The sequence below is a fragment of the Phyllostomus hastatus genome, unplaced genomic scaffold (assembly GCF_019186645.2).
Source record: "Phyllostomus hastatus isolate PE091 unplaced genomic scaffold, TTU_PhHast_1.1 phas_contig_198, whole genome shotgun sequence".
Lineage (NCBI taxonomy): Eukaryota > Metazoa > Chordata > Mammalia > Chiroptera > Phyllostomidae > Phyllostomus > Phyllostomus hastatus.
In genome coordinates this window covers 6,695,599-6,716,723 of record NW_025333715.1, presented here as the reverse complement: position 1 = coordinate 6,716,723, position 21,125 = coordinate 6,695,599, and the positions used below count along the sequence as shown (strand labels likewise).

The 21,125-nt window shown below is 62.2% G+C and overlaps 1 protein-coding gene across 3 annotated transcripts; it reads right to left on the bottom strand.

Annotated features, from left to right (window-relative positions):
- Positions 1-473: 473 nt before the first annotated feature.
- SUN2 (Sad1 and UNC84 domain containing 2) lies at positions 474-18,899 on the bottom strand. Of its 3 annotated transcripts, XM_045834922.1 has the most exons (19): positions 18,649-18,899; positions 17,122-17,360; positions 15,623-15,783; positions 14,587-14,777; positions 14,107-14,271; positions 13,464-13,559; positions 13,037-13,130; positions 11,879-11,949; positions 9,425-9,552; positions 7,089-7,349; positions 6,575-6,652; positions 6,055-6,098; positions 5,121-5,286; positions 4,605-4,826; positions 4,245-4,329; positions 3,746-3,861; positions 3,429-3,596; positions 2,987-3,079; positions 474-1,685 (listed from the first exon to the last, which is right to left on the bottom strand). In XM_045834922.1, the coding sequence occupies exons 3-19, from the start codon at positions 15,745-15,747 to the stop codon at positions 1,572-1,574; spliced, it is 2,217 nt and encodes a 738-aa protein (XP_045690878.1). In that variant the 5' UTR covers positions 15,748-15,783; positions 17,122-17,360; positions 18,649-18,899; the 3' UTR covers positions 474-1,571. The 3 variants fall into 3 exon arrangements, with proteins under 3 accessions (XP_045690878.1, XP_045690877.1, XP_045690879.1); XM_045834921.1 differs by lacking the exon at positions 17,122-17,360; XM_045834923.1 differs by lacking the exon at positions 17,122-17,360 and having other exon boundaries at positions 14,107-14,244; positions 18,649-18,898.
- Positions 18,900-21,125: the final 2,226 nt, after the last annotated feature.

Here is a 21,125-nt window from a genome sequence, read left to right as displayed (position 1 = left end):
GAGAGCAGGTGACCTGTGCCACGGGCCAGGTGAAAACCACATACTCCATTAGTCTGGGCATAATTTATTTTTTGCATAGCCAAAAACTAGAATCTGGAGATACAAAATTAAGAACCCAACAGTGCAGCATTTGTGACGGAAGAGCACAAAACCAATCTCGGTGGTCGGGGCGGCGGCCGTGCGGGAGCCGGGGCCGGGGGAACTGGGGGCGCGCCGGGGCCGCGCCCTCACCCCAGCTTTGTGCCGCCCGCCCGTCGGCGTGGCCCCCCCTAAGGACGCCCGAGTGCGTGGCAGCCCCTCCGGGCGGCGGGGCCACACCCAGGGCCCCACAGAACGGGGCCAGGAATCAAGCCCTTAGCTTTTCAGTTAAAAAACAGACCTTGAAAAATATTTACATGCTACAGCAGGGCCTGCTGGGTCAGAAACCCCCTGCCCCAGGCCCCTGCCCTTCCCAGCCCCCCTCCCCACCCCCAGCCCCCCTAGAAAAAAAAAGCCAGGAAGGAAACAATTGAGCAAGAGCTGAAAGAGCCCCACGGGTGGCTGAGGGTGAGGGCCCCTGACAGCAGGGGCCTGATTGCGATGGGGGTGGGGCAGGGCCCACAAGGCAGGCCGACCTCCCACCTGGTACCCTGAATGTCACCGTGACCAGGTCACCCCTGGGCCGCCAGGAGAGCCCAGGAAGTGCCCTGCTCCCATCCTTACAGCTGCCGGCAGGTGCTCACGGCCTCAAAGGACAGGCCCGGGCGCCCTGCACGGTGGGGGGGTGTGGCAGACTCGCTCAGGGGGTCTGGCGGGCCCCAGTCCTGGCATCAGAGGAGGACAAGCAACTAGTGCCCCCCACAGAGGGGACCCTGGGGCCCTCGGAGGCTCACAGGAGCCAGACCTCGGGCACCAGAAACCCCATAGACCGCCTTGACCCAGGACAGACACGGTGTGCAGAAGCCCTTCGGAGGCCCGCGGGGCCGGGCTCCCCTGGGCTGCGGCCGAGCCCGGCGGCCCTCTGGCAGGAGCTCCCCGCCTGCTGCCTGGTCCCCACCTGCACCGAGAGCACCTTCCTCCCGTGGGCCTCACTCCCGGGCCCGGCCCACGCTCGCGCCCCCGGGGCTTTGGCGGGACCCTCACTCGGGGCCTCCCAACGGAGCCTCCCGGGTGCCGGCCCTCCACCAAGGGCCCGGATGGCCAGAGGCGGCCAGGGCTCACCCACGGCTGCCGGGACGCGCGTTCCCTCATCGCCTCCCCTGCCTCTCAATCCCCTGTGATATGCTACATATGTACACCCTCCCAGGAGCGGGAGGCAGACGCCTGGCAGAAGGAGAGTGAGGGGAGAAAGACGCTGGAGCCAGCTGTGCCCCTCAAGCTGCCTGGCTGCGAGGAGAACCCCGGGAGTCCTTTCGCGTCTCCATGGGGCCAGCGGTGCGGTGCTCGCTCCGGGGCGGCGGCATCAGAGCGCTGATCAAGCACGCGGGGGCATGGCAGGGGCGCTGCTCTCCCACTCCCGGGGTGGGGGCACGGCTGGCCTCCCGCTGGCCTCCCGCTGGCCTCCCGGCTGGCTGGCAGCGCCCGGGGAAGGCCTAGTGGGCGGGCTCCCCGTGCACCCTGAAGCGGTAGATGCAGGTGTACTCGGGGTGGCCCCAGTTGGTCAGGATCCGCAGCTCCACCACCTGGTACGCGGCCATCTGGGGGTCCTGGCGGAGGAGGAGGGGGTTAGTGTCGCAGAGCCCTCAGACCTGACAGCAGGCGGAGCCTGGACTTCAAGGCTCCCGTCCTCAGGCCCTGCGGGGGAGTGTCCAGCTGGTGGCCCAGGGGCCCCAGGGGCCCGTTCCTGTCGACCGGCAGAACTCCCTTAACGGGGTTTGCTGCTCCGCGATGATGTTGGCAAAGAATCCCTTTACTATGAATTAAGCAGGATTTCTTCCTTAGAAATCAGGCCTCTGTCCTCTGTCCTCTGTCTTCAAAAAGCCCCAATATTTGAGCCAGCCTTTGGAGTCAGCCTCACCTCCCCTGGTGCCCCCATGCAGCACTCTCCAGCTCCCCTCCTGTCCCCGCCCGCCCACCCCCCTGCTGAAGGCGCGGCACCCTCACGTCGCTGAGAAATCCCAGCTCCGCTACCACCTCAGAGCTCCTGGCTCAGCCCGTGTGTCCAGGCCCCCCGTCTGCTCCACTGGACTGTCCTACAGGGGCCTCTGGCTGGGGGCCAGCCTGCCCGTCTCTGCGTGAGCCCCTCGGCTGCCCTCGGCTGCCCTCAGCTGCACCTCCCGCCCCCTGCTCCCGCCCGGGCACTCCCAGTGCTGTCCCGCCACCTCTCCGTCCGCCCTCCGCACGCCCTCCTATCAGCTCTGGCTCGCTGCCCTGCAACCGCCTCCCGGCCCACCGCCCTGTCTCGGGGCTGGTTCCCCCCCTCACACCCACCATTCACACGCAGTCACAGGGACCTTACCGTAGCGAGCATCACACTGTCACTTCTCCGCCTAAAGCCCGGCAGTGCCCCTCTCCCCACCCCGTCCCCCAGCACAGCCCTGAGGGCTGGAGCTCTGTGGCCCGGCCTCTGGGCCGGCCTCTCCAGGCCCTCTTCCTGCTGCTGGGCTTTCACCTCACCCTCACGCCTCTCACTGGTGTGTTCCAAGTCCTCACCCTCTGGGGAGGTTGCAGGCAGCCTGCATCAGATTCACCTGGGCTCTTAGTTGGAATGCAGGTTCCCGGGTGCCAGTGGCCCCAAGGAACCCTCCTCCTGGGGTGGGGCCTGGGACCCTGCATTTCTAACAAGGGCCCGGAGGACAAGCCCACTCTGGGTGAGTGGCCACGCGCACTCTCCCAGGGCCTGGACAGCCGCCCCCCTGTTCCGTGCCTTGAGCTGCGGGAGCTCGGGGGCTGTGGGTCCCCGCTCTGCGCCCCCGCTGCCTGGCTCAGGGTGACTGCTCAGAACGAGTCTGCTGAAAGGGTGGGAGCGCGGGCCCGCCACCCCTGCTGGTGCCGCGGGGTCCTGTACCTGAAAATAAAACGTCTGGATGGGCTCCCCGTCCTGGTCGTAGGTGAACTGGCCCAGAAGTGTCCCCTCCTGCCGCAGGTCTTCGTCCAACCCCTGGAAGGACGAAGGGGGGACGCTGCCCTTAGACACGTGCCCTGGCCAGCGAGGGGGAGGAGAGCCTGCTCTCCCCGGTCCCCACACCGGTCCCCTCCCGCCCTGCCGGCCTGCAGGGGACCTGAGCCTGGACTCAGGGCTGCGAGGGCGTCCATGGCAGGCCAGTCACTTAGCTCCTTGGGCCTCTGCTTCTTCCTCTGCAGCCTGAGACAGCTGGAATCGGAGGACCATTTCCCACCCTGGCGCCGTCTCTTCCAAATCTGCGTCCCTCCCCAGCCAAAGAGCGACCCCAACGTCACCCTCCGTAGGGACCCCTGGGGCCGCCCGCACAGGCGGGATGGATACTCACAAGGACCGCGAAGTCCTTGGGGGCGCTGGAGATGGTGCTGTTGGGCGACAGGGACTTGGGCACGTGCTCTAAGGTGACGGCGGTGGGGCGGATGCGGGCCGAAAGGCGAACCACCGCAAAGCCCTGGGGCCCCTGGAAGGCCCAGCAGTTGCCCGGGTGCACGTCTGGCTGGAGGGGAAGGAAGCCGGGTCGGTGCAAGGCTGGTGGCAGAGCCCGCCGGAGTGCAGCCCTGACTGACCCGGGAGGGGACAGTCACCCACCCACACAGGCGACTCTGCTGGGGGGGGCCCCTGCTGTCGCCCTTGCTGGGTGCCTACCTGGAGGATCACGCGGGGTGACTGGGAGTGGTACCACAGGGGGACGCCGAAGAGGCTGAGGAGGGCCGTCTTGGTCTCGTAGGTCTCGGAACATCGGGTGCTGATCACGCTGGCCCCTGACACAGGGAAGAAGGGACGTGCTGGGTGCCTGGGGCCTGGACGCAATCAGCAGGGGACGGAGACGGGACGACCGGCTCCGCAGCGCAGAGGTCCCCGGGCTTAAAGGGCGGAGGCAGCCTGAGGGACCACTACTGCCTGGGGCCTCTCTGAAGACAGAGTGCAGGTGCCCCCAACCCAGACCTCAGAGCAGCTGTAAACAGCCTCGTCCCAGCTGAGGACGGTGCTCAGCACGTCCCAGCGTCCTGACACCTTGGAGCTGGTGTTTGCCGCAGTCAGGCATTCCCAGTGGCGTGACCTCCCATAAGCCCAGCTCAGCCAGCACAGCAGCTGCTCCAGCCACCGGGATGTGGTGCCAAAAAAAAAAGGGCGGCGTGCGCACCTCCTGATTCCAGCGCGTAGTCCACCATCCCGATGCGGTCCTCACTGTAGCGCTTCAGGGCCTGGTTCACGATGCGGTGCACCTCCTGAAACAGGCACCCAGAGCCACTGTGACGGGGGCAGACCCACCCACCCTCGTGCCTCCCCTGCCGGGGGCCAGGAGCCCACAGACCAACTCCCTTCTGTGCTTGCTCCCCACGAGGGTGCCTCCACCCTCCCACACCAGCCCCACAGCAAGCTCTGGAGCCTCCCGCATGCCACTTGGGTCCCGAAACGCGCCGGGGAGTTGGCAGTGTGGGTCTGCGGCTCCCAGGGAGGAAAGCAGTGTGTGTGAGTGGGGTCCCGGGGCCGAGTTCCTCACCTCCTCCGTCACCCCGATCACGCCTTCCTTCTGCAGCCGCAGCCCCAGGCTGGCCACCGCCTCCCTCGAAGACTTGCCCTGCATCTCGGCCACGTGGGTGAGGACCTTGCTCTCCAGCTCCTGCAGCTGCGCCTGCACCTCCTCTCGCTGGAGGAGCCCAGCGCGGCTCCCGCCGCCTCGGAGCAGGAACTGGCTGATCCAGGCGGGGAACTGAGACTCCACCTAGGGGCCGGAGAAAGGTCTCAGTCGGGGATGCTGGCAGCTCGGGTAGAGGGGTGGGGAAGGGGTGTGGGCCTGCTTGGAGGGAAGAGCTACAGACCATTATGTTCTAGATATGAAAACGGGAAGAACTCCCATCACAGGGAGCCAACGTCTATAGGTCAAGGCTAGGGCCCGGAGCTCGTGAGACGGGCAGGCTGCAGGGGCAGCAGGAAGCTCTCTGCCCCGCGCAGGCTCCAAGGACAGGGGGTCTCAGAGGGCGGGGTGTTGGGCAGGGGGTCTGCAGTTCCCACGCACATCGTCCCGCACGGCCTGGAGCTGCCCCGGCAGCAGGCCCACTTGGTCCGCCACCGAGTTCTGCTTCAGGGTCAGCGCCGCCAGCTCCTGCCGCAGGCCGGCCAGCTGGCCCTCCAGCCGCCCCAGCTCCTTCATGGAGTGCTCGCGGAAGGACTCCTGGGTCATCCTGCTCCCAAAGAGAGAAGGGTAAGCCTTGGGTCTCTGGGGAGGGTCTCCGAGTTGGCTCCTGATGTGAGGAGGGCCCAGCATACACAGGTGGACGCGAGGCCTGCTCTCGAGACCCTGGCTGTGAGCACAGCTCCAGGGCTGGCCGGCCTGTCCCAGGGGCGGATATTTATTTATTTGTTTACTTATTTATTTTCAGACAGAGGGCAAGGGAGGGAGGGAGGAAGGGAGAGAAACATCGATCCGTTTGCCTCTGGCACGCCCCACACTGGGGACCTGGCCAGCAATCCGGGCATGTGCTCTCACGGGGAATCAAACTGGTGACCTAGACTGGTGCTCGACCCTCTGAGCCACACCGGCCAGGGCACCAGGGAGCTGATTCTTATCCTGCTCCTTCTCTAAGCTCAGATCCGCCACCTGCTCGGCCTTAGCCGCTCACACCCGCCATGAGCATGATGTCTCGGGCTCGGGAAGGCAGTGGCTGGACTGCACAGGAGGCTGTACGGAATCCGAGTTCTCCTCCAGTGCCCCGCCGCCGGCCTCCAGGCCCCTCAGGGACAGGGTCTACCCCTGGGGTCCTGAGCTGGGCTTCAGACACCCTGCTCTCTGCCGGGAACACAGCCAGAGCTCTGCTCTGGGGGCTCCACTGCCGGTCCGCCTGGGGCGGGGCTGGCTGGGGCGGGGCTGACTAGAGAGGGGCGGGGCTAGCTGGGGAGGGGCGGGGCTGACCAGGGACAGGCAGGCCCAGCCAGACTGTAGGGCCCCTTACCTGTGCCACTCGGACTTCAGCTGTTGGAGCCGAGTCTCAGACTCCTGTTAGCAGGAACAAGGGAGAAATGCAGGTGAGGTCAGGCCCAGAGAAGTTGGCCTCCTAGAGCAGCACCTGCTCCCTTTGGGGGTCTTTGCCTGACCACGCCCCTGCCCCAGGGGCTCCCAACCGCTCCAGCGAATGCCAAACTGGCCTCCCGGCCAAGGTCCCCCGGAGAGCCTCACCCAGCATCAGGCGGACTGAGGCATCCGCAAGTTCACTCCTGCATTCAGCATGTTAGACCCAACACCACGGGCTGCTTGCAAGTGACCCTTCCCGCCCCCCAGCCTGCTCCCAGGGCATCCCTCGGAGCATTCCAGCCCTGGGCGCTCAGGTCACACCGAAGTCTGGAGACTACACCCCCCGCCGCCTCTATGGGGTCTAAGCAGGCCCTTCAGGAGGCCGACGTGTCTCTCTCGGCCCAGGAACAGATGTCGAATTGGAGGCCACTGTGGGCCGCGGGTGCCCCAGGCCCGCCAACCTGGGAGGCCTGGACGATCTTCTTGAAGAGGTCTTCGGCGTCCTGTTGGTGTTCTGTTCTCAGAGTGGCTACTTCCTCCTGTCGGGCAGTGGGAGAGGCGGAGGGTTTCACCGAGCTGCGCGCAGGCGGCCACTCGCCGCCGCCACAGGCAGGGTGGCCAGAACCCAAACCAGGCCTCCCTGGGGGCCCTTCTGCTGCGGTGCTTCTTGGAAACGTGCCCGCCTGCCCGAGACCTACTCGGTGCCAGGCACTGCGCCGGGCACCCCGCGTTCTCGTGTGCTCGCAAGCGGGCGTGGGGGCGTGGGGGCGTGGGGGGGGGGCTCGGGGGCAGGCAGCAGAGCGTCTGGTTTAATGAGGAGGAAACCGAGACTTAGTGAAGGTCATTGCCAAGCGGCAGAGCCGTGTCTTTCACAGCGGGGTGTGCAGGGTCCCGCCCCCTCCACCCCCACGCTCACGCTGTCCCCTGCACACGACCCCCAGCCCTCGCCCCCAGGCCGCGGCTCCGCTCCCCCACCTGGATCCGGGCAGCGGTGTCCCTGCGGAAGTCCTCCTTCAGGGCCGCCTCTCGGCGGCTCACCAGCCCCTCCAGGAGCGCCAGGGTGTCCTCGTGGCTCAGGCCGCCGCCGCCGCCGCCCCCCTCACCCGTGGCCCCTTGCCGCAGCTCCAGGCGCTCCAGGCGCAGGGCCTCCTTCTGCCAGGTGGAGGAGAACTCGGCAGCGAGAGCTTCCAGGCGCCGCTCCAGCGAGTGCACGCGGGACAGGATGCGCTGCTCAGCCTGGCGGGGCGCGCGGGAACATGCACAGGGGTGAGGGGCGGGGGAGGGAGAGGGGAGAGGGTCCCAGGCGCGCCCAAAGGCAAACACACGAGGGTCTGGGCTCTCGCGACAATCTCTCTGCCCTGCGGGTGGGCGAGTCATGCAGCAGGTAAATGTGGTGACAGTGAGCCCAGGGTACAGGGACACTCAGCGGGCCGGTGCGGGGGGGGGGTTCTAATCCCCGAAAAGGAGTGCGTGTGGGACAGGGGAGAAAGGACACAGTGTCCTCCCAGACGAGGGTCCCAATGGAGGCACAGCCAGAGAAGAGGACGGGAAGAAACCGCAGGATGGCCCCGGGGGGCTGGGTGACCTGTGGGCGGCACCCATCCCCCCTCCGCTCTGGGGGTGCACATGCGTGGGAGAGCGTAGGGGGCCGAGGGGTTCAGCTGCTGCCTTTCAGCAGCTTCCTCTTCTCCCGTCGGTAAACTACGGCCAAATGGCCAGATCATTTGGAAAGGCTTTTTCTGTTTCCTCTTTAACTTGTGCCCCAAGGAGGAGACAGAAGACCAGTCCCTTGGACCTGAGGGTGGCATGTGATTGCGCGCCGTGAATGCTGAGGACCTTGTTGGCTTCTCAGCAGAGATCTTTGCCAAGAGAAAGCATAGAACAGTCTGTCAAGTACCAAAGGGCAAGAACACTGGCTACGGAGGTGGCTTCTGATTTTTAAAATTCCATTTTTTGCACGTGACTCAAAAAGCAAACAAACAGTACAACGTCGTGCTCCTAACCCCTGCCAGCCTCCACCCAGGGCCTCCCCCTCTCCTGCCTGAACCTGGCAACCATTTTTATTAGTGTCTTTGTGCAAATGCAACCCCTCTCTCCCTCTCTCTCTCTTTACAAAAAGGTGGTCCTGGAATTAAATTGTATTTAATATCCTTACTAATGATTGAAAAAGGATAATGTATACACCATTATCTTACAAAATAATAAGATCACGGTCAGGAAAGTAACATCCACCAAAATAAATGGTGAAAACTGTGACCCCAAATTAACTTCAGCAAGATACAAACCAAGCCAAGTCACCGCAATAAACAGCTCGAAGTTTTCACCCTGGACCTCAGGAGGGGCGTGTACACAGGCCCCGCCCTCCTCGGACTGCGGGCTCGGCGAGCACCGCCCATGCCTGTGTCATCCGCCCCCCGCCCCGGCAGCTTGCAACAGTGGCTGCCTGTGCGCCCTGCGCGATGTGGCCTTGCAGGTGCTTCCCCTGTGCGTGTCCAGCCGGGCTCTGGGGTTTGCTGAACCAGCGGAATGCGGAGGAAGTGACAGGGAGCTGGTTTCAGACGGAGGCCTCCGAAGGCCTGGCCCGATTCTGCTCTCCTAGAAGCTTGCACGGCTGCCGTGGGAACAGGACCGAGCTAGCCTGCCGGACAACAGGAGCGCGGGTGGAGCATAGCCAGCCCTGCTGATGCGCCAGCGGCTGCTGCCCACGCGGGAGGGAGCCCAGCCAAGACCGGCCTGGCCTTGCTCAGGCTGGAAGACCCAGAGACTCACGAGCTAATCAAACGCTTGTACTTTCAAGGCACGGATCTCAGGGGTGGTTTATCTGTGCGGACAGGCAACTGACCGGGATGTTACCCTATTCACAGAAGGTGCTCGGCACACACAGGGCGGGGCACAAGGAGGTTCGCGACTGTGAGTACACAAAACACACAGTTTGCCCTTGTATTGCTGTTTATTAATTACTGTATTATTTTCCACGCGAACAACTGTAAACCTACTTTTGCCCCACCCTGTATTTGTGAAATTATATTGAAAGGAACAAAGCAAATGAGACAACTTGTCTGACTCCTCCTCCTTCTGTTCTCTGGGCTTAGAACGGCAACTCACCTTGGGACGGTCCTGAGTCCTGTCTGTGCGAACTGCCTGCCTGCCTCCCCATGCACACACACCCCAAGCGGCGGAGAGGGTGCCGGGGAGATGAGGCGGGGCCCCGGCCAGGCTGGCACCCGTGTCAGCTTTGCATGTCAGGTGTACACGCAGGGAAACCAGCTGCGAATGGGCTGAGGGAGGAGCCCGGGAACTAAGATACTCACCTGGGAATGTGAGGATGAGTCTCTGGACACCCACACCTCATGCTGCTGGCCGCCGCCCCTCGCGGCCCACCAGGAGACCACAGCGGGGTGGAGTGTCTGCAGCCCATAGGGGTAGAAATACCAGGCACCTGTACACAGGGGAGGGGGTGGTTACTCGGGCCCGGGGCTGTGCGCGAGAAGGCGCGGATGGTGAGGACGGCAGCCTGACTGGTTTGTTTACGCAAGCTGAGCGGGGGCTTCTGCCCACAGGCCACTAGGGGGCAGGTGCCTCCCACAGTTCTCTGGGGCAGCAGCGTCCACCACACAGCCCGGAGTGTTTGCATTCTCACGATCCCTCAGGGGTCCTCATCTCAAACCTGGAGAAGACGGCTACTCAGGCTCGGGACATCCGGGGCTGGAGCCCAGAGCGGCTGGAGCCCAGGGGCCCTGCTGGTGGGTCTCAGCCCAGACTTGACACCAGAACCGCCCAGGGAGCTTTTAAATCACCCGGTGTCAGAAAACGCACCGTCAATGATACACAGACGAACAGATGCCACAAAAAGACCATACACATAATCCGAATTGCTAATGTTTGTAGAGAAGGGGAGGGAATTTTTTTCTCCTTCGCTCTAGCGAACGCTCAAGGGCACCGGAGAAGGGGAGGGAGGGTCCTGAGGGCCCAGCGGGAAGACTTGTGGAGCCGCTTAGGGAGGGCTCTGGGGGCTGTGAGTGAACCGACGGTGAAAGCAAAGACAGCGTCGGCCCCAGTGAAAGGAACTACACATGTAACACCCCAGAGAGTTGTCTAAATGCAGGAAAAGGAAAGCCAGTGACGGAAGATGTGACGAGAAAGGAATGAAGTCGTCAAAATCAGTGTAATAAATGCTGGGAGGTGGTGGGAACAGGCGGAAACCCGCCCCCGCCCCGCCCCCTGTCTGCCCGCCCTCCACCCAGAGTGAGTTCATTGGCCGAGGGGACCTCGTAGGTGGGATGTAAAAGCTCCCCAGGTGACTCTAATGGCAGCCACGATTGGGAACCACGGATGCAGAACACACCTCCTGGAGGGGCTGCCTGTGGCTGCAGGACAGGGCACAGGGACACAGCCACACAGAGGTGCTTGCATCTTGCTCTAGGGGCCATCTGCGGCGTGTTCACTTCTGAGCTGTGCATGCGCGCGTGTGTGTGTGTGCGGGGGTGAGGGCACCGGAGAAGGCCACGCTGGCTGAGGAGTCTCCAGCCAGTAAGATGCCACACCTGTCACTCATCAGCCAGGAGGCCGGGCGCAGGTGCGACAGGAAGCATGTGACCACCAGGCTTTGAGTCAGACCCTCTGGACACGACCTCACTGACTGCACTCCCGGAGCAGGCCCCGCCCGCCCCCTGCCTTAGAGACTCTTGAGAGGCACCTGCTCGTGACGCCAGCAGGAGGGCAGCCAGCCCCCCCCCCCCAGGGGAGGGCGGGGCCCACCTTCCACTGCGTTAACTCATGGGAAAGTGCTTTCTGACTCACACGCTGTGTGATCCTAAAGGGCGTTACCATTTTAAGGCTGATGCCCAGTCCCCAGTGGATGTGCACAAGCTGTTCTTGTAGCAGGAAACAGAGAGGAAACCAACACTTGGCAACATGTTCTGCCTTGGTATTAGTAAAAAAAAAAATAATAATACCAGTTGCATAGATACTAAACCTATATAAGCAAGTCTCTAACAAATAATAAAGCATGATCTTAAATTATAAATTGGTACAATCGTTGAAATTGAGCTTGGGGGGGGCGGTCATGGAGGAAACTCACATGAAACTGTCCAATGAGAAACTGACAGGAATGTGGGAGTGAGTACACACACACACACAATGATTTCAACTATGTAGCAAATCCGGAACTGTCATGGCAGAGACTGGGCCAACGGAGAGCGTTTCAGGACCACAGGCATCTTAGTGTAAAAGGCGTACTCACTTCTCTCTATTACTTCATTGCTTGGATCTCAAAGCTAGCTAAAGATGGAGCCTGACCTTGCACCAATAATTCACGGGCCCAGACTACGCTCTGATTTGGAATGGAGGGAAAATGACGCTAATAATAGTGCTGTCAGAGGCCCCGGTTTTTACTCCTGTGCCAGGGCGTGTTCCAGCCTACGTGGCTAAAGCGCTCCTCCACGTGAGCTGGGCATCCAGTGCAGCCGCCCACACTGAAGACAAGAAGAGCAGGGAGGAGCATTTCCCCTCTCACCCACGGGACACCCTGAGAACATGGCAGCACCGGCGGAGGACCCAGGAGAGCCCGACAGGAGTGGCCTGGGGCTCCAGCCTCCGGAGGTGCCCAGGCTCGGTCTGACCACCCTCGTCCTGCCTCCTGCCTGTGCTGGTAGGTGATCACCATCCCTCTAGTTTTCGGTTCAGCTCAGCACCGCCTCCGCCCAACTCTGCCCGTCCCCGCCGCCCGGGTCCTACCCATCTCCTGGGACAGCGGGTCAGCTCACCGTAGGTCAGGCCGGTCAGGAGCAGCAGCAGCAAGAGGAACCATAGGAATGTCTTCAGGGACGAGAGGCGCCTGGGTCGTGGGAGGGAGGGGTGAGCAGGGGGGTCGAGGTGTCAGGGGGCTCCAGGGCCTCTTGGCTCCCCGCCCCGGGGAGTCCCCTGACATTTTTCCCTGAGTGACAAAGCAGGGCTGAAGGGGAAACCCTGTGTGTCTCATCTTGCCAGGGCCAGACTGGACTCTTAGAGGTCTTGAGTAATGGGGACAATTGTGACCCTGTGAATTTAATTGATGTCACTAAAAATAAGTAGTGGAGCCTTGGCTGGTGTGGCTCAGTGGATTAATCACTGGCCTGCAAACCAAAGGGTCGCTGGTTCGATTCCTAGTCAGGGCACATGCCTGGGTTGCAGGCCAGGCCCCCCTCCCCCATAGGGGGCGCTCGAGAGGCAACCACACACTGATGTTTCTCTCCCTCTCTTTCTCCCTCCCTTCCCCTCTCTCTAAAAATAAATAAAATCTTAAAAAAAAAAAAGTAATAGAATCTGCCCTGGCTGGTGTAGCTCAGTGGATTGAGCGCAGGCCTGTGAACTAGAGGGTCACGGCTTGATTCCCAGTCTAGGGCACAAGCCTGGGTTGCAGGCTGGGTCCCCAGCAGGGGGAGTGGGAGAGGCAACCACATACTGATGTTTCTCTCCTTCTCTCCTTCCCTTTCCCTCTAAAAATAAATAAATAAAATCTTTAAAAAAATAATAGAATCTTCGAAGAAACTAAAATTTTCATATGTAGCGGTCCTCTAAACAAGCAAATACAGAAAAAAAAAGGACTCCCTAAACAACATTTTCTTTTAGAAAAACATGAAAAAAATTTTTTTTGCGTGGAGCACGAATCCGTCCTTGCCCCTCTTCTCAGCCCAGCCCCTTGCCTGCTCCAACCAGGACTGCAGCTCGCGGGGCCCGTGCCCAGGTCCTGCCTCTGCTGGGTCAGGGACTTGGGGCACAGACCCGCAGCATCCCCGGGCGGCTCCCGAACACAGGGCCGAGAGGGGAGCGGAGAGTTCCGGAGACGCCCAGTGCCGGGCTAGGGCCAAAGGCCTCCGACGGTGGGCAGAGGCCACCTCGTCTGGAACTTTCCGGCTCATGGCCCCGGCAGGAGCCTCGCTCACCTGGTCAAAACGAAGACGTCGAGCAGGGAGGCAGCGGTCGTCAGGCGGTACCAGGAGGTGCCGATCCACCAGTAGAGGAGCCTGAAGAGCCGGCCTGAGAGAGGGGGGCCATCGGGTTCAGGTGCCGCCCTGGGCTGCTGGCGGCCTGCGGGTGGCGGTCTCAGGGCACCGCCTTCTCTCCACCTGCGGCCCTCCCTGCCCCTACCGACATTGACCCGCCGGGCACCTCTGTCCTGTTGCAGGACTGCCCGGTTCCTCTACTCCAGCCCGCCCGCTCAGCCAGCTGGCTCCCAGCGATTATTCCCGAAGGACCTTCCCCGGTGGTCCCACGGTCTCTCTGCGGGCGCCGGATGCCCAGCCGCAGAGATGGGCGAGGAGGGGCTGCAGGAGGGAGGAGACGGCCGTGCACGGAACAGCCGGCACCCACCTGGAAAGGTGACCACCGTCCAGAGAAACGAGCCCGCCCGAGAGACAGTGCTCCTCAGCCGTGAGCCCGAGCTCCGCTGGTCCGTCTCCAAGTACCCTGCAGGGACAGCGAGGACACCAGCTCAGTGTGTCCTCACTTGGAAGAGCTCTGGGACGTGGGGACCACCTGTCACTTGTCTTCTGTGGGCTGAGACCACGTGGCACTCTCCTGCACAATCCCAGAGAGTCACCCGGCCTGGCACCTAGCCGGTCAGGGACTGTCTGCCGAAGGAACTTTCCAGCGGCTTCTGACACCGTGTCTCTCCCGAGCTCCCCACCTGCCCCCCGGCCCCGAGAGGGCATTCCCTCAACCACTGTGCAGGACCAGACCGGGGTGGGGGGTGGGGGCCTCTGCTGCATGAGGCCCGGGTTCGAATGCCTGCTACAAGTGAACCAGACAGCGGAGCTGACCGTAGGCCAGGATGGCCGACGTGTTGGAGACACCCCAGGCTGGGCTTCAGGGCACTGTGGTGGCTCAGCAGGGACGCCTGGACCATCTGCGGGGGCGCCTGCCAGACCCCGCGCTGTCTCAGGCCGTCAGGGCCGCCGCCCCCAGCCTTCCCCTCCCCGGGGGTCCTGGAACCTGCTGCAGCAGCATCGCCTACCTGCGTAGTCGTCCTCAGAGGAGTAGCCCGAGGAGGACCCGAGGAAGTCCTCGGAGAGCTTGGTCTCCGCCAGCCCATTGATCTTGCTGCTCTCCGTGTCCCCAGTGCCTCTCCTCCTCCGCACCTGCAGGTCCTTGCCTGAGGAGGGGAGGGCGCGGTGTTCTCCTGGGCACAGAGATGCCGGGGAGGGTATTCCTGGGGGCCTTGTGGGGCTGCCCTGACGGACAGATGGAGTCTGCCCTTGGCCTCGGCCCAGCTCTCTAGGCCCCGCCCCTCGATCTCCTGGGCTTGGGGCAGCTACCTGGTACTTCCTCCTCTGAAGGGGGCTGCAGGTTCAGACACCTGGCACAGGTTTCTGAAGCGGGGAGCCCCTCCTCTGGCCCAGCAGGGTTAGGGACCTGGGGGGAGTCCCCTGGCATTTGGGCCCCGTACATTTCCAGAGGAAGCAAAGGCCCCAGGAGAAAGGCTGCAGACACTCACTCCAATAGGGGTCTCGGAGCAGCTGGTCATCCAGGATGGAGCTCCTGGCGAGGGAGGCGGCCCGGGGGCTGCCAAAGTAGGACTCCCGGACCACGGACTCGCTGTAGTAGGAGGTGTGGGTGTCGGAGGAGGGGCCCAGCTGTGGCGCTGGGGACAGACGCTTGGTGTTGCTGGATTTCCTCTTCAGGGTCCTGTGGGCATCGGCCGGGAGGGGAGAGGGGGAACAGGCGGGTAAGCCTGACCAAGACTAGGAAGCCAGTGGCAGGGCCCTCCTGTGGTGAGTGGGCTGGACTTGTTGCTAGGCAACCAACAGCTTCCCAACTATTGACTGGCTGTCTGCAGAGCACAGGTAGCGCCTCCGCTCCCCTTAATTATCTCCAAATCTCGCCAGCAGTTAGGGCAGATCGTCAAGGTGATAGAATCAAGATTCAAATCCGGGTCTTTAAGGGCAAAGCCAAGTTTTTTCCCCTCGTGCTCCTTAATGGATCGGTAATTCCCACAACCCACTGGAAACTCGGACGAACCCGGCCCAGCCTCCAGGAACCTCAGTGGCTGCCATGGGGGCCCACGTCTGCAAGGGGGCACAGTGAGGTGGGTGCCCGTCTTGCTCATTGCCTGGTGCCCCTGGGACCCTCCCCTCCCAGCTGTTTGGCTGGCCCTGCCGGGGCCTGCACGTGGTGAGGCACACGCGTGTGGGTCCGGGGTGACGGCCAGCCGGGCGTGCCCATCCACAGCAGACGGGGTTCCCCTGAGCCCGGCTTGCAGTGTCAGGGTTTCCGGCCCCGCTGATTCTTGAAGCTGCCTCTGCCCACTTCCTGTTCTCTGAACACAAGGGCAGCGGCCTGGCTGCCGGGAGGGGAGAAGCGGCACAGGTCCTGGCCTCCCTGGGGGCGTGGGCGTCCCCTCGGCCGCACGCTGGCACCTGACCTCTGCCCATAAAGATCACGAGAGGAAGAGCCCGTGCAAGCCCTCCGCTGGGAGCCTTGGCGCTGTCCCCGGGCGGGGGGTGGCGGGGGGGGTGGCGGTGGCCCCTTACCTGAAAGGACTGTCTTTAAACAGGGTGCTCTGGCTCCCCGCCACGGAGCTGCCGCCACTACTGCTGCTGCCGCCGTCATCGTCACCCTGGGAGTAGCGCGTGAGGCGCTGGCTTCGACGAGACATGCTGAGGTGTGGTGGGGACCCTTCCCCTGAAGAGTCCTGGGAGAGGGAGGAGGATAGGAGGATGGGTGAGGCTCTGCGCTGTTGGTAGCTCCTCCCTGGGGGCGGAGAGACAGAGGCACTTTCTCCCAATGAACAGACCACCTGCTGTGCATTCAGTCGAAGCAGCCCCAGCCCTGGCTCGGTGGATTGAGTGCCAGGTGTGTGAACTAGAAAGTTGCTGGTTTGATTCCCAGTCAGGGCACATGCCTGGGTTATGGGTCAGGTCTCCACCTGGGGACATGCAAGACGTGCAAGAGGCAATTGATGGATGTATCTCTCGCACATTGATGTTTTTTTCTCTCTTTCTCCCTTCCTTCCCCTCTCTCTAAACATAAATAAATAAACTCTTAAATAAAAAACAGCCTGAGATGTGGGTGCCACCCACCCTGCTGCAGGCCACCGTGTCCTGGGCTCACTCAGTGCCCAGGTAGCCTCTTCCCACAAGGTTTCAGGTTTCCAAACTGACACTGAGCTCCGTGAGAGCCAGAACACCAGGCACACGAGAGACGCTAAGTGAATCTCAGTCATTTCCCTGTAGCTCATCCGCTCATGGACCAGGGCCCCCGTCCAATGGTGGCACCAGAACTCAAACCGTGGCACCAGAGCCCCTGTCCCTGGCACAGGCCCCCCCCCCACTCTAACAGCGGTCATGTGCTGGATCCCCTGGGCTGGTGACTGTGCAGCAGCGTCAGGACAGACGTGACAGTGGTGATAAAGCCCTTTGTAAACGTGCCCTAGGTACCTGGCTCCTTACGTACCCGCTTCTGACCCTATGAGCCAGGGAGACGTCATTAGTCCCACTGCACAAGGGAGGAGCCTGGGACACCGAGGTGAGTGGTATCCCAGCCACCCAGCCTGTGAGTGGCAGGGTCAGGGTTCGAGCTCACATCTGACATGTGCCGGGCTCTGGGTCTGTCCATCCCACCATAAAGTTTTCAAGCTCTTTCAGGGGTGTGCTGTGGCCCCGACTGGAGTCCCTGATAGCCTCAAGTATGTTCAGAACAGGCTGTAGACAGAACTGTTACACAACAAACATTTGTTAACAAACCAACCAAGCAGGGCGGTGGAGTGGCAGTGTGGGGTTACGGGGGAGGAAATCAAGGCCCTGGAATTGATAACTAGGCTCGAAGGCAGCCTGGGTGAGTGACCTGGCCAAAGGAGCTGTTCTACACACCCCCCTCCCCCGGAGGATCACTTTGCTCTACAAACCCAAATTCAAAATCTTGGATTACCAGTGCAAGGGGCATCCACGTGCCCCCTCTGCCAGCCCATGCTACAAAGTCATTGTTACCTAGGCCCACTCCAGAGGTCCTCGTACTTGCGACTTGCTCTCACCTCTCCTATTCCTGGTTGATGCTTCAATTACTAGTGTTCTGGGCTGTGTGGTGGGCACAGACGCTAACACTTCCCAGCTCAGACGACGGGAACCAGAAGGTCCGGTTAGTCCAGCTGGAGGATTCTAGAAAGTCCTCTTCTGCAAACAAGCAGCCTCATGTCTTGATCTCACTGGCATCTTCTCAGGTGGGATGTTCACCTGACACCCTTCCCAGGTTCTAGCCCCTGCTGGTGAAGGACTGATGGACCGGTGGTAGCAGGAAGTTGGCCTGGGTGCTTTTCTCTGTTCCACTCCTTATAAGGCCATTCCACCCCCACGCCTGTGCCCTCCCCACCTGAAAGCTGGCTCCTCCTCTTAACCCCTGCCCTGCAGACCTGGAGGCCTTCACTCCGGGGAGAAACTAAGCGGGGTGTTTACACCACACAGAACGCTGGGGCTGGCAAGAATATAAATACTCATGTGTGTGTGTGTGTGTGTAGGGAGGGCGGTGCCGAAAACTGTCCGCGCCCCCACCCTCCTCGGGGTGCTCTCAGTCTTTCCCGGGGCACGCTGGCATCACAGAACACTTTGCAACTGAGTCTGGGTTTCACAAGACGAAAAAGGTCAAGGCTGCGTTCTCCAAGACAAACAGGAGATGAGCCTCCAGACGCCCAGATAGTTTGCATATGAGAACAGACACCACCCCTCCGCCGGCACGTGATCAGCCGAGAAACCCTCAAACTAAAACAGCCCCAGGTCCTTCGGGGCTGAACCACATCCTTTTCTCAACTTCGCCTTCCTCCGCCCCTCCCGGACTTGTCTGACAGTGTCCCTCCGGTGCCGTGGGTCTCGGGCACCTTCCAGGGGCCGGTGTCCCACCGCATCCCCTCCTGGGGCCTGTAACACGCTCCAGGTGCCGGAACTCCCTCCATCCCCTACGCGCTGAACCCGCAGAGATTTTTATCAGCCGCGAGCCGCGAGCGGGAGCTCTTCCCGCTCCTCTGCTCTAAGTCACTCTCCCGCCCCCTATTTGTTTGGTTTCTTTTTAGAACTGGAACGAGACGGGCCTCCCTGCCGTTCCCAGAGTTCTGACAGGCAGAGGCAGAAAAGAGCCCGGAAACTGCCCGACTCGCACGAAAACACGGGCACTGCCCCGGGCTGGTTTGGGGCAGCCGCGTCTTCACTTTCCTCCTCCAGGGGAGGTTCTGCCCAGGGAAGTCCCGCCTGGAGACATCCGCCCTCCGGGGGGGACCAGTAGGGTGGCCGGCCCTGGGGGCGGGGACCCGGCAGAGATGAGTCAGGGCGGATGGCCTTGGCACGGCGCTGGCTCTTCCCGACCGGCCCAGGGGCGTGCGCCGGGCGGGGCTGGAGCCCGGCCCAGCTTGGCCCCGAGAAGAACCAGGCCTGGGCAGCTCGGCCCTGGCCAGAGCGGCCCGGTGATGACCCCGGGGTCAGGCCGGGCCCGGCGCTGGCGGGGAGGCGGGCGAGGCCGTCCCGCCACCTTTGCCACGCGCGTCGCTCCCCAGAGGCCCGTGGCCAGCTATTACCTGCTGTCGCTGCTGCTTCGCGCGAGTCTGGGGCGTCCGAGGCCCGCCGTGCCGCCCTGACGCGCCCCCTTCTCCGGTCGGAGTCCCGCGAACGGCGCTCGGCGCGGGGGCCCGGGGCGCCCGGGGAGACACAGCCCGGGACCAGGCCGGCGGGCAGCAGCTGCGAGCGGCGGACAATGCGGCCCGCGCAGAGCCGCGCTGCGCGAGTGGGGCCGGGCGGCGCGCGCGTGGCCGAGTGTGTATGTGTGCGCCTGTCAGTCAACCCTGACAGGACGCAGCCCATTGGCCACGCCCCGCCCTCTTTACCGCCCACAGCCGCCGCCCATTGGGCGGTTTGAACACAAAGGCCCCGGCTCGCCCCGCCTGCCGCGTGGGCCCCGCGGGCAGGGCGCGCCCAGTTAGGAGTTCGCGCGTGGGAGGCGCGGGCGAGAGGGCGACAACTGGGTGATGAGAACTCAGCTGGAGCCAGCAGGCGGGGGCTCGGCCGGGCCTCACCGCGCACTTGACTCCCAGCCCGGTGTTTCGCAGCACCTGAGGGCTCCCCCGTGCGCTGCACACCACCAGTGGCCTCCTGGCCGCAGCGTCCCAGCGCTCCGCAAGCCGACTCTACAAGGCCGGGGTGCCAGGACCTTACACTCATTGGGTGGTTGGGGGGCACAGTCTCCCCAAGAATGGCCCGAGGAGGTGGGGAGCAGGGGAGGCAGAAGACCCCGGGGCCTAGGGTCCACCGGGAGGTGTTTGTCCATCTATAATGGTGCATGTATAATTGTTCTCTTAGCCAGGTCTTTTTTACACCCACTTTACAGATAAGGAAACAGGTTTTAAGTGATTTGCTTCAAGTCGCACAGCCAGAAAGAGGCAAAATTGAGATTAGAAGTTTCTCTCCACATCCAATCCCGCATTTTCCATTTTAGGGCCCAGACATGGTGCAGGCTCTGCCACTTCCCAGGCTGGCCCCCAGGACCCCCAAGTTTCACTGTAGAAGCTTTTCTCAGTTTGTTTTTAAAGATTTTATTTATTTATTTTTAGAGGGGAGATAGAGAGAAACATCAATGTGCAGTTGCTGGGGGTTATGGCCTGCAACCCAGGTATGTACCCTGGCTGGGAATCGAACCTGCGACGCTTTGGTTCGCAACCCACTGAGCTACGCCAGACAGGGCTTCTTTTCTCAGTTTTAAGGAGGGAGCTGGCCACAACTGGTGCTGAGAAGGCGTGGGGCGCACGACCGACGAAATGGCGTTGGTCCAGTCGGGGGAAGGCAGGCTCTGCGTTTCTCTGCCTCACGCAGACATGCGTCTGGAACGAGCATCAACAGACGGTCCAGGAGCAAAGTGCCGCCTGACTCCAGGGACCCTGGGCCCTGGCTCCCTCCCGGCACAGCCTGGGAGGAGTCGCTGTCTGTGCAAGCTCTTCTAGGGGAAGATGAAACAGCCTGTCGTTACTACACTTTTCAAGTGCCAAGAGGAAGAGGCAAGAAATGACAAAATCACTGAGACAGGACAGGAAGTGGTGGTGGTGGCTGTGGTGGTGGGTCCAGGAGGGCACTGAGGAAATTTGAAGCCCTTGTGTTAAGTTGACTCCAGACGAAATCCACCCTCTCTCCCTGGGCCTCCACCGCCCCACCTGGAGAGCAGGAGCTTCGGCCGCACGTACAGCATCTTCAGGACCGTGGTGCTGGTTGGGTGCTACCTCCGGGGTTAGACGGAGAGCTCCCTGAGGCCAAGGGGAGAACTCAAATCAGATTTAGGGTCTGTGTCCAGGTAGGGCGGGGCTCTCTCTCGACACCTTCTCCCCACCACGATGCTGAACTCCCCAGTTCAGTCCTGGCCGGTTTTAGTGGAGCCTCCAGATCCCTCCCTCTCCACCGCAGAGCGTGCGTCCCGCGTCTGCCTGGGTGCTCCCTCCCAGGGGCACCTCCCTCCCAGCATGTGCTGGTTTGGGAAGCAGGAGGTGGTGTGCCTTCCACCGGTCTCAGGCGGAGGCAGGCCCTTCTTACACTGTGTCGCCTCCAGGGGCCTGTGGGAGGCGAAGAACGGGCCCTAGAGATACTAGGTGCTAATCCCTGGGCCCTGTGAACGGAGCGTACGTGGCAAGGCGTTGCAGATTCACCTAAATGAAGGATTGCGAGATGCGGAGATTATCCTGGTTTGTCACGGTGGGCTCTCCACGTGATCCAAGTGTCATCTCAAGAGAGAGGCAGAGAAGAGGACAATGTGACCACAGAGGTGGAGACGGCAGCGTTATGTGGCCACAAGGCGAGGGACGCGGGCAGACACCAGAAGCGGGAAGAGACGAATGGATTCTCCCCCGGAGCCTGCGCAGGAGCGCAGCCCTGCTGACAGCTGGCTTTCTGTCCAGGGGTTTTGATGTTGGACTTCTGGTCTACTGAACTGCGAGGATAAATTTCTGTTGCTGCGAGTCAGCACGTGCGTGGTAATTTGGTACAGCAGCCTAGGAAAGTCACAAGGACCCAGGGA